The sequence below is a fragment of the Vulpes lagopus genome, chromosome 7, assembly GCF_018345385.1.
Source record: "Vulpes lagopus strain Blue_001 chromosome 7, ASM1834538v1, whole genome shotgun sequence".
Taxonomy (NCBI): domain Eukaryota; kingdom Metazoa; phylum Chordata; class Mammalia; order Carnivora; family Canidae; genus Vulpes; species Vulpes lagopus.
Window position 1 is genome coordinate 4,451,128 of NC_054830.1, and position 11,886 is coordinate 4,463,013.

The 11,886-nt window shown below is 56.8% G+C and overlaps 1 protein-coding gene across 4 annotated transcripts; it reads right to left on the reverse strand.

Annotated features, from left to right (window-relative positions):
• Positions 1–434: 434 nt before the first annotated feature.
• On the reverse strand, positions 435–11,775 carry LOC121494376 (KH-type splicing regulatory protein). 4 transcript variants are annotated; one of them, XM_041760736.1, is made up of 20 exons: positions 11,620–11,775; positions 11,378–11,478; positions 9,727–9,823; positions 9,053–9,091; positions 8,679–8,718; positions 7,804–7,853; positions 7,488–7,559; positions 6,702–6,759; positions 6,214–6,388; positions 5,918–6,016; positions 5,478–5,576; positions 5,245–5,347; positions 4,466–4,566; positions 4,193–4,337; positions 3,952–4,112; positions 3,752–3,861; positions 3,264–3,352; positions 2,960–3,157; positions 2,578–2,655; positions 435–2,493 (listed from the first exon to the last, which is right to left on the reverse strand). In XM_041760736.1, exons 1-20 carry the CDS (start codon positions 11,633–11,635, stop codon positions 2,216–2,218), a joined length of 2,109 nt encoding a protein of 702 aa, XP_041616670.1. In that variant the 5' UTR covers positions 11,636–11,775; the 3' UTR covers positions 435–2,215. The 4 variants fall into 4 exon arrangements, with proteins under 4 accessions (XP_041616670.1, XP_041616673.1, XP_041616672.1 ...); XM_041760739.1 differs by having other exon boundaries at positions 11,378–11,471; positions 11,619–11,775; XM_041760738.1 differs by having other exon boundaries at positions 11,378–11,481; positions 11,623–11,650.
• Positions 11,776–11,886: the final 111 nt, after the last annotated feature.

Here is an 11,886-nt window from a genome sequence, read left to right on the forward strand (position 1 = left end):
GCAACACCAGAACAGTCTTTGGGGGGCCCATACCCCCCATTCTTATTGGCCAACCCCTGTTCCTCTTCAGCTTGTTTCCTTTACGAACACAACTGCGGCCAGCATGCAGTTTTTAGACAAAAAGCACTTTATTTAACCAAAAAAAAAGGGGGGGGGGGTTAGGAAAGCACAATGCGCCTGCAGAAAACTATTTTTTCTTATAATTCTTTTTCTTAAAAAAAAAAAAAAAAGGAAGGAAGGAAAGAAAAAACACAACACAAAGCTTGTAATTTCCAATCACCATTATCAGGCTTTTACAACATCTATAAAGAACAAACAAACATCTGCTTCAAAACTCTACAGGGGGCAGGGGAGAGGAGAGAGGAGGGAGGGGGGGAAGAGGAGGAGAGACTGAGAGAAAGAGAGAGAAAGAGACGGCACCCAGCAGACACGGGGAGGTTTTGTTATCATTTATTTGTGAAGTTAAAAACGAGCGATAAAAAGTAAAAACTGCCATACAATTTGTTGTTTTGTTCTCAATTTGTCCTCTTGAACAGTTGAAACCCAAGACCAGTCCCGGGAGTGGGGGGCAGGAGGGGCTGCAGGGGAGCCGAGCGAGGCAGGGGGGAGGAGGAGAGAGGAGGAGCAGAGGCCGAGGGGCTCGACTGGGGGGGAGGGGGGCCTGCAATAGCAACACCTGGTCCAAGGAATGTTCCAACTCTAACTAAAAAAAAAAAAAAAGAAATAGCAAGAGTGACTTTTTTTCCTTTTTAAAAGTTTATTTTAAAAACATGAAGAGGGCCAAGGGTGGTAGGAAGAAAATGAATTGCTTTCCCCTGAAAGAGGCAGTTTCAGGAAGGGATAGAGATTTTTATATATATATATATAATTTTATAGGTTTTGTCTGCTTTTTGTGTTTTTTATATTTTAAATTTTTTTTCTTTTTTGGCAGAGATTTAATTCTATCTTCTATGGCTGGCTCAACATGAAGGATCCCAATTTTGAAAGAAAAAAGCATGAGACACACAGAATGAGCCAGAGAGTGAGAGCCCAGCATCGCCCAGGCCGTGACCTCCAAGCCACTCAGCAAGGGCTTCCCCAGCACCTCCCACAGCAGCTATCGCTCTCTCGCCAAACAAACGAGGAAAAAAAAAAAAAACAAATAAAACAAAAAAAAAAGCCCCCAAACAGAACAAAATGGAAAAAAAAAAAAAATAAAAGATTTTCACAGATGAAGAAGTTCACATTCATTCGATTCATTGAGCCTGCGGAGAGGGAAGAGATAGGAATCGGTCACTACGGGGAGGGGAGGAGGGGGCGGGAGACGGGGGACGGCGGCAAGGAGGGGGCCAGGAAGCCCCTCTCCTGAGCCTGTGGCGAGCTCAGGCTGCAACCATGTGTTTGTAACTGTCTAGTCAAATGCTCCGGGGACCTCGGCTGAAGTCAGACTGGCTCCTTGATGGAGGAGGAGGAGAAAGAGTGACGTGAAGACCAGGAGGAGAGAAGCAGGGCCACAGAGGCAGAGCGGAAGAGAGGGAGAGAAGCGCGCTCAGGGTCAGGGAGGGAGGAGGGGTGCCCTCTGTCTTCAGGAAGGCAGGTGCTCCGGCGCATCACAACATGACAATCTCAGAGATCACGGTGTCCCCACAACACCCCTGTGAGGTAGGTTGGAAGGTGGCGGCGATCGTCATGCCCACTTCACAGACAAAACCGGGACACAGAGGCAGGCGCGATAGCGGAGGAGGCGGAGCCCAGGAGGGGAGGGAGGGGCCCTGGGGCGGGTCCCCTTGGCGAGCTCCCCCAAGGCCCACCAGAGCCAGGGCCGACCCACGCTGGGGCCGCCTGCAACACATAGTCACTCGGACACGGGGAAAAGATTGTGGGGTTAAAAATAAAAGAATGCAAAGAACAAAACCCAAAAAAGTAATGCAGAGAGGGGAAAACACATCCGTTTTCTTCCCAAGTGGCCAGATTTTGAGTGAGCGAGTTAGCGGCCAGGATGGCGACCAACCGTCTGTGCTGCCGGCCTGCCCCCCACCCCCAGGACTACCCACCAGTTCAACAGTTCCACCTTGTATTTGTTTCGCGCTTTCCCCCAGCATCGCGACAGCGTGACACAGGAACAAGCGGGCTGGCGCGGGGAGGCCTCTTCGTTTAACCTCTGGACCCAGCGCACACTTCCCCAGCTCGCGGGGACTCCCGGAGACCTCTGGCCACACGGCCCCCGCTGCAGGCATCAAGGACACACCCCGCAGGGGAAGGGATTTCCGGCGCTCCCCACTAAGGCAGGATGGACGGTGGCCGGGGGTTGGAAGGAGAAAGGAGGAGGAGGGGGGTGGCAATTTCCACTTGCCTGCTGCTGTCCCTGCTGTGTGGGAGGAGGCTGCGGGCCGCCGGGACCTGGAGTCTGGCCGTAGTAAGCGGCCTGCTGTCTGTAATACTCGGCCCAGGCGGCACTGTAGTCTGGCTGCGAGCCTGGGGGTGCTCCCGGACCCCCTCCGGTGGCCACTTGAGCTGCAGAGGGGCAGAGGGTGAGCGAGTGCAGCTGGGGGCTCGAGGGCCCAGCCCTGCCCCTACCGCGTGACCCCAGCGGCTCACCCTGCTTCTTGTAGTACTCCTCCCAGGCCTTCGTGTAGTCCTGCTGTGGGGGTGCTCCGGGCTGCTGGGGCTGCTGGCCTGAAGGGGGGAGGCATCAGGTCAGAGGACGGCACAGGGAGGCGGCTGCCTCTCAGCAGCCTCTGGCAGACCAGAGCCCCGGCACTGGCCCGCACCCACTCACTGGATCTTTTTTCTTTTTTAAAAGATTTTATTTGACATATAGAAAAAGAAAGAGAGCTCACACACACACGCAAGTAGGGGGAGCGGCAGGCAGAGGGAGAAGCAGGCTCCCCGATGTGTAGCTTTGATACCAGGACCCTGGGATCACAACCCAAACTTCAGACGCTTAACTGACTGAGCCACCCAGGTGCCCCACACTCACCGATCTTTTTGTAATACTCTTCCCAAGCCTTCGTGTAGTCTGATTGGCCGGCAGGTGGGGGCTGAGGGGGCTCGCCCTGGGCAGGGGGTGCCGCAGGGGCTGGTGCAGGGCCCGGCACGGGGCCTGGGGGCTGCTGGTAGTAGTGTGAGTAGTAGGCGGCCCAGGCAGCGTTGGGGTCTGCAGCGGCTGCAGCTTTATCTGTAGGAGGGCAGGGGGCTGAAGGACAGAACAGGGAGCCCGCCCTGCCCTCCCCACGGGGGCACCCAAGCCCTGTCCTGACCCTCAGCCAGGCAGCCTTACTTACTTGGGTCATGAGGAGCAGGTGGTTGCCACTGGGGATAGGTATTGCCCCAGCCCTGGGGTGGGTACTGGTGAGGAGGGGGGCCCCCCGCACTGCAGGACAAGAAAGGGAGGACAAGTGAGCCGGGGCTGCCCCTTCACAGGGGCAGGGAAGGCTAGTAGGAAGGGGCCCAGGCCAGCCCCCTGCTTGTACTCAGCCACAGGCCCTTTGCCCAGAAAAAAGTGAGAAGAACACAAACTCCATTGGCTTAAGGATGTGAGAGTCCCCCCAAATTCAACATACATGAGTTTGCTTATCAGGTGGGGAGACTAGAGTCAACACGTGTGACATCTTTTACAAATATGCATGAAACAGGAGGCTGGGCTGGATTGCCTCTTGGACCAGTGCAATCAGCACTTCTTGGTGGTGAATGAAAATGGGACCCGCTGCTCTTCTTGCCAGCACGGCAATCCCCATGTCCCAAATCCCAGGAAGCTGAGAGGAATACTCACTGTGGGGGAGCCCCAGGTGGCCCCTGATTGAAAGGCCCGGGGTTAAATGGCCCCATGGGGCCTGCAGGGCCTGGTCCCCCTGGGCCTGGTCCAACCGGGCAGAGGGGACCCTGGAGGAAGCAGAAGCAGACAAATTTAGTTCAGGAGTGGGAGGAGACAGGAGATGGGTCTAGGCTCCTAAAACCCTTCCCTGAGCCCACCTCAATCTTTTCCTCAATGAGCTGCTTGGCGTGGTCAATCTGCTGGGGTGAGCCCCGGATGATGAATAATTTGAAGTTGGGGTCCCCGTTGGGCGGCAGCTGCCGGGAGATCTCCACGAAGGCGCCTGTCTGCTGGTTTATGGCTTTCACATTCTCACCACCTATGGGAAGCCACAAGCAGTGAAGGGAAGGCAGGAGGAGTGGGCGGGTGAGGAGCAGTACGCACGCAGGGCCTACTCACCTCGGCCGATGACCAGCCCACACTTGTGGGTGGGGATGGAGAAGGTCATCTCTCCCCCAGGAGGGCCCCAGTTGCCCTGGCCCCTTCCTCGTCCCCGACCCCCCGGGGGCATGCCAGGACCCCCTGGAGGGCCTGGAGGACCACTCTGCAAGACAGGGAGGAAATGGAGTGTGAACACAGAAAGCTAGCCTGGCTCCTGGACTTCTCTAATAGGGAAGTGCCAGTCCCCTCTGTCCTCACCGGCAGCTCGCAGCATACCCCGAAGCCACCTACCCTGAGGCTCTGGAGGAGATCATTGATGATCCGAGCAGCATGCTCACACCGATCTGGGGGCCCCATTATGTGAGCTATCTTCTCAGGACCTGTCCCATCATCTGAAGCCAGCAACCAGAGAACAGAAAGAGGAGTTTTAAAGAAAAGCACAACACCAAACCCCCATAACACCGCCTCTGCGAGGTAGACACCATGCCAAGCCAGGTGTCAGAAATATCTCCGGCTCAAAGTGCCGCTCATCATCACACTCCATGTATTGAGGGGGGGGGGGGGGGGGGGCGGGGAGGCCCGTGTTTCCAGAGAAGAAAACTCGACCAGCTAGGGTAGGGTAGCACCCCCGGAACAGATGCATTTTATGAAACTAAGGACGACAATAAACCTCAGAAAGGTCCTTCTTCCCCATGGGCCTGCCACTTCCGAGACCCTCACTGAGGCCTGGCAGTAGCCCAGAGTTGGGACAGAGTGATTTGATCCAGTCCAGGGTGCCCCATCAGGACGGGCCATTTGGTGGGGGAAACAGAACAGATTTGATGACAGGAAGAGCTTTCCTTTAAAGTTAGGAAGTCTGCCCTCCACCACCTCTCACATTTGGCTTTCCCCTCGGGGAGGGAAACAAGGCCCATTCTGCTGGCTAGGAGTAACGATGGCACCACAAAGAGGTTCAACGGGCTCACCACGGTGCCAGGCTATCTGCAGTGGACCCTCAGTCATCCTGAGGACAGAAGTGTAGACACAGCCACCCCCCCGCCCCAGCTAGTCTTTTCGGCCAGGCCCCTGACCTTGCTTAAACTGTATCCGCACACCAGCGTCATTCTGGATCTTCTTGATCATCTCTCCGCTCCGGCCAATGACCACCCCGACAGAATGCCTGGGCACTGGCACCTGACGGAGGGACGGATGTGGGGGGTGGTCAGCCGAGTCCTGTCCCTGTGGCTCTGGTGCCCTCTGCCCACCAGAGCGGGAGTCACGCCCAGTCCATGGCACTCCACTACTGCGGGAGGCCCACACTCACATCAATGCCCCCGCCAATCCGGGATCCATACTCGTTCCGGTCCCCAAAGCCACCCTGGTCACGCTCCCGCAGGATGTCCATCACCATCTCACAGGCTTGCTGCAAACACACAGGGCACGCCCTCCAACACCATCCCCCTAGCCTCCCATGACCCAAGGCCTCATGGACCATGCTGAGCCCACCCAGGGCCTGCTAAAATTTTGACCTGCCGTCCCAAGAGGGAGGGATGGCCAGCATCCCCATTTTCCAGATAAAAAAACGAAAGATCAAAACTTAGGTCTCTTTCCCATGTCCAGTGCTGGGAGAGCTCAGAATGAGAGTGAGAGTCCTGCACAGACTTCAAATCAGTGCTCTTGAAAACCTCTCCCCTTTCCCTCAAATGTCCAGCCCTGTCCGCTGCTCACTTCCCCTAGATACCCCGTCACCCCCAGCGTTCTCACCTGCACTTTGTAAGGATCCCCGATGATGCGGAGAGGCTTGTCCACATTTGTATTCTGGGAGCCATCCTGAATTAAAATCATCTTCACTCCAGCTCGCTCCTTTACAATCAATGCGGACAGTCAGTGTCGGGCTTTCAAAGAACTTTCTGGGGCTAGTGCACGCGGGGGGGGGCAGGTGTGATCACAAAGGGTAAGAGGCTCTGGCATAGCAGTCGGTGGGGTGTGCACACACACAGATGCACGAAGGAGACTTTCTGGGGACCGGAGGAGCTTCTGTCCTCCATCCCACCCCTCACCTGCAGCTGTTTAATTGTCTCCCCGCCTTTGCCGATGACCAGGCCGGCCTTCCCTGCGGGGATCATGATCTCCTGCACAGTGCCATTCTGGCCCCCATTGGCATTGTCGTGGAACTGTCCTGGGGGGCCCCCACGACCCCGAGAGACAATGTCATCCAGCATCATCTTTGCTTTCCTGGGAAGGGGAAGAGCGAGTTCAAACACTTGAAAGAGTACAGGTCTGACAGCCCCATCCAGCTCAGAGGAAAGAAGGTGACTCCAACATGCGCGTGTGACAGATGACGAGGAAGAGGGTCCGTCCCTAGGGATGGGGCTATTCAGGTGGTTTTCCCAGATCTTCGGAGTCAGGGCAATCAAAGCATCGGTACAGCCCCCTGGAGAGGGCAAGGGTTGAGGGACATGGGGGAGTTGCCCCCAACTTTCCAAAGGATGGAAAGAGCTTCTGCTGGCTCCCCTCATCACAATGACAGGCTCCACCAGGGACTTACTGGACAGATTCTGGGGCTCCCGTCAAGGACACGCTGCGCTCGGGCAGGCCACCACTGTCTGTAGAGGAGAGAGAGGGTCGATGCCTCCCCAGGTCCGTGGACACTGGAGAAAGGCTTTCCATGGAGACGGGGAAACTTGCACAACAACGGCTATATCTGCCACCATTAGCAGCCCGACAAATCACGGCTAACACCTGGGAAGCTGCGAGACCAAGGCTGGGAAGCCTAAAGGCCAGTCAAGGAGGTAGAACTTTTGGGCAAAAAGAGGAGCTGGAAGGTAAGTTCCCAAACCTAGTCCATTCCTGCCATCACCGACGATCACACACATCCTCTCCATGGTCTACAGACCCCACTGTGTTAGAACAAGTCCCCAGAAACCCCTGGATGACAGACACGTGCAGCTGAGTAGCCAGACTCGGACTCAAACCTGGACCTGGTCTCAAAGCCACTCCTTTGAATGCATCTCCCTGCCTCACACATTCCCACTGGTTTCCCAGTAGGTGTTTACCTCAGATAGGGACTCAACAGTTTAGAGCAAGATCTAGAACAAAATTTTGGATACTCAACCTTCAATCTTCCACCTTGGCCTCCCCGCCAACTGTAAAGTGCTACACTGCAGGGCACCACGCTGTACTAGTTAAGATCCTGCCCTGAGCCTGGCACGTAGAAAGCACTCCATAAACACCAATCTATCTCACTTCTATCCAGTCAGGTGATTGTTTTAAAAAAGTGCAAGGAACCCAGCCCGGCCCTGTGACCATTTTGACACAAATCTGGCTCTCATACCTGGAGAGATCTGGACTTTGCAGCCTGAATCCTGCTGGATTTTGTTAATCTGTTCACCTCCTCTGCCAATGACTAGATGGAGAAAAAGGGAAAAAGCAGAGATTGATGAGGGCACCCCAGCACTAAAAAGACTATGTAGCAGGCAGGGGTTCCTGGCTCTGCTGAGAGCTCCACCAGGCCCCCAGCCCAAAGACGACAGGTGAGAGGAAAGTACAGGAGGCCCTCTCACACCAAAAGCTTCTGGGCCAGCAGGGGCTCCCAAGACACTGTCCCTGAGAGGCAGGAAAATGGGCACCCCACAGTGACCCATACTCACTTAGTCCCACCATGCCGTCTGGGACCCTATACTCTTCTGTCATTGAAGTCCTATAAGAAAAAACAACAAAAGCCAGTCTCAGGTGAGAAGAAAGAGACAGAAGGGTCTCTAGAAAAGACCCCTTGAAGCCACTGCTCCTCACCTGTGGGGTCTTTGGCGCTACTGGCCTCTGCTCCTACTTCCCACCACATCTGGACCAAGACCCCACAGGACTAAGCAGAGTCTGACAAGAGCACACAGCTTCCTGTCCCCAAGGCAAGCCACTCAACCTCTCAAGGCCCATTTCCCCATTTAGGCCACAGGACACTTGGCTGGGGTCACTGTGCCCCCAAACTAGTGCTGCCCCACTGACTCAGGGCAAGAGCAAATGCTTGGACGCTTAGACAGAATTCTGACAGTCGTTTCAGGTCTCTTAAGAAAAAATAAAATAAAATAAAATAAAATAAAAGGGTTGGTATCTTTTCCCTATCCTCTCCCTAAAAAATCAATTTCATCATATTTCATATACACAGAAAAAGAAACAACACGGTCCTTCAGGAAACATTCTACATCAGATTCACTGAAGTCACGGGGGGTGGGGTGGGGTGGAGGGGGTGGGGGTGGTGCGCAAATAGGAAAAAACCACAGGCCCCACCAGCTCTTGGGGAACAAGCATTTGCAGAAGGCAGAGGAGAAACCCATAGCTGGTCCTCAGCCCTCCTGCTAAGTGTCCCACCACAGCACAGGCAGCAATAGGGCACAAAGACTGCCCCTATACTTCCTGGGCTTCTCTGGGGCCAAGGAAGCAGCCACAGACACAGCTCTCCTAAGTCAGCAAGAAAGGCCAGCGATAGCTGACAGACAAGGAAACATGCGCTCTCCAAATCACAGCTTACCTGGGGGGAGGATGGATGGGTCCAAGTTGAGAACTGATGGCTGCAGAGAGAAAATTCAAAGCAATGATTGGCCTGGCTCCTGTTTGGGCCCCTGAACATTACTGGCCCCCAAGTACTCCTGTCCGCACGAGGAGTGGCTAGCACTTACTACAGGCTGAGCCTTCCTGAGCACATCTCACATCAGCACACGCACCAACCATCTCTGCCTCAATCTCCAGGGGCTCTGAGACCCCTAGAGCTCACAGACCCCAGATGATAAGCACCTAGAGCCTCCATGGACAGGTGCCACCTCCTCAGAGTTTCTAGCTCCCAAATCCTAAAAACCTTTTAAGACCCTGAAGCTGCCCTCTGCCTGCATCATCCAATGGACTTACAGTCTCCCTGGGAAGCCAGTTTCTTGCTCTCCGGTTGGTCTGTGAAAGAGAGAGGATGTCAGATGCTACACCCACCCACCCACAGCTGCCTCAAATCTGATGCTGGTGCCACATGGCCTGGCAAACAGCCTCCCTCCCCCACCCCCCACACCAAAGCCAAGACAGGAGAGTAGCAGGGACCAACCAGGACGGAGGCCAGACTTCCACCAGTCCTACCATCAGCACTTAGAGTAAAAAAAAAAGTCCTTTATAACAGGAACAATGATGGCAGCACTCAAGTCCACGGGCAGGGAGGGATGGCGGGGGGGAAAGTCCGGTTTTGGCTGATCCCCCACGCTGATCATTTTGGCTACTGTGGGTAGCGCTGCACGCCCTAGGGCCAGCCAAGCTGCACTAATGTGGGGCTTGGATAAAACCATGAGCATTTCCCAAGCCAACCAGAAGGGGAGGAACAATCTTGACAACTTACAACTTGGACCCGGTCACAATCAATCTGCTCCTCTCAGCCACCTGATACCCCAGGATGGCAGCCCGAACAAGAAGAATGAACAAAGCTGGGGCTGCTGAGGTTTTAAAAGACCAAATGGCAGTGGGCTTCCCCCGACTCTGCATCACGTTCAGACAAAGGCACCTCGCTCTACCCCCGGCCTTCCTCCCAGCAGGTAGGTAGTTACCTCCATCTTCTAACTGCCTCTTCTGGCCCCCAAAACCAAAATCAGGAGTGCTGTTGTTCACTGTGGTAGCAGCGTCGCCTCCAATTTTGGCTGCGATCTAGAAACAAAATCGTAAGCACAGAAGGTTACCACCACAACGAACTAGTGCTCAGACGAACTTCTCAGAACCTACCCGAGGGCCTCAGCATACAAGAGTCATCCAGGAATTTCAAAATTCCCTTTCTAGATGGGATTCGTGCCCTCGTCGTGTGCAACTGCTCTGCTCTCGGGAGGACCCTCAGGTTGCCTCCACGAGGGAAGCAGAAGTGTGACTGTGGCCCAGCTCTCCTGGGATGGTGGAGACCACAACTTTCCTTGATCTGTCTCCCCCTCAAAATCTTTGCGTTCGTTGAACGGCTTTTAGAGAAGCGTCTGCTTAAAGGCATTTAAAATCTTCATTCCACCAAATCCAAAGACCCTTTCTGAAAACACACATTACACGCCAGACACGTGAGGAACGACTTCAAATAATCCCAATGCAACAAAATTTAAGACCAGAGTCCACGTGTGAAACTATCACACTGTGGTTTTCCAAAGAAACACAAACCAGAAGTTAAGGATCTTATCTTCCCACCTCTCTTAATTTTTTTTCTTTTCTTTTCTTTTTTTTTTTTTTTAACACTTTGGGCCAAAGCTCTCAGGATGAGGCTTTTCCCCAGCCCAACAAAGAGCATCAGCTCGCCTAGTGACGACCGCTTCTCCCTCAAGGCAGTTTGGTGGGCAACAGGACCAAGTGCACAGCAGAGGCTGATCCCGCGCGCGCCCCAGGTGAGAAAGCCATAGACCACACTGGGCGGGGACTAGGGCGTTCACCTAACGGGACCTCCCACTCTGCCCCGGAGGCACTGGAACCACCCCGGGAAAGCCTCCGACGGGAACGCACTCAGTCGGCTCCCGGCCGGTCCGCTGCCCGGGAGGACAGCAAAGTTCTCCGGTTCTCCAGGCCTCCTCCCCTCCAGGGCGTGCGGAGGCCGCAGATGGAGCTGGGGAGGTCAGTCACAGCAGCATGTGACACCTCCATGTTACCATCACGCCTCAAAACACAGTAGTGGGACCCTCCCCTCCTTCCCAGACAGACAGACCACGCTTCCAAGCCACCGGAAGCATCAGAAAGGAGCCAGACCCGGTGCCCAGCCTCCCCGTTTCGCCCAAGTGCTCGGCCACTCTGGTGGCAAGGGGCCCCCTTCCCAGGCTCGGGAGGAAGGGCTGTTTCATCCCCAAGTCCTTTCTTCCCGGGGAACGGGCGAAGACGCGGCTGGGCCGGAGGCAAACAGCTCTCTGCCCCGCTGGGGAGGCGAGCGCCAAGCAAGACCCTCCCCGCCGAAGCCGGGCACTCCGCGTCCAGGACAGGAAAGCGTGCCCTCGGGCGTCCTAAGTGGGGCCCCCAAAGTGAGTCCCAGCCCTCCGGGGCCCCCTCGCACGCCCCTTCCCCCTGCAGGGGGTCACCCGCCGGGGGCCCACCGGGGACACCCTGGAAGGCCCGAGCCCCCGCCCACCGCCCCCACGTGACCCCGCCGCGGCCTCGGCCCCCCCCCCGCGACCCCGCGCGCGCGCGCGTGACCCCGCCCCCTCCCCCGCCCGCGCGCGCCCCTCAGGCCCGCGGCCTCCTCACCTGGCGGGCCCGCTGCACGGCGTCGGCGAAGGCGTCCTTGCGGATCCCCGGGCCTCCCCCGCCGGGCGGCTGGGAGGGACCCCCGGCCGACCCCCCGCCCGGGCCGCCGCCGCCGGGGCCGCCGCCGCCCCGGTCCCCCGCGCCCGGCGGGCCCGGCGGAGGGCCTCCCCCGGCGCCCCCGGCTCCCCCGGCTCCCCCGCCGCCGCCGGCGGGCGGCGGCGGCCCGGGCGGGGGTCCTCCCGTGCTGTAGTCCGACATGGCGCGGCGGGGCCGGGCCTGGCGCGGAGGCTGAAGCTGAGGAGGAGGCGGCGGCGGCGGCGGCTCAACGCGGGAACAAGGCCTCGCTCCACACGGCCGCGGAGCACTCTGGGAACCCAGCGGCTGGGAAGACGACGAGGGGGGAGAGGGACGCCCCCTCCCGCCGCCGGCGTGACGGACGGCGCAGCCAGGCCAATGGGAGGCGGCCGCCTCTCCGGGAACACCAATCGCGGGCTCCGGACGCGGGCAGC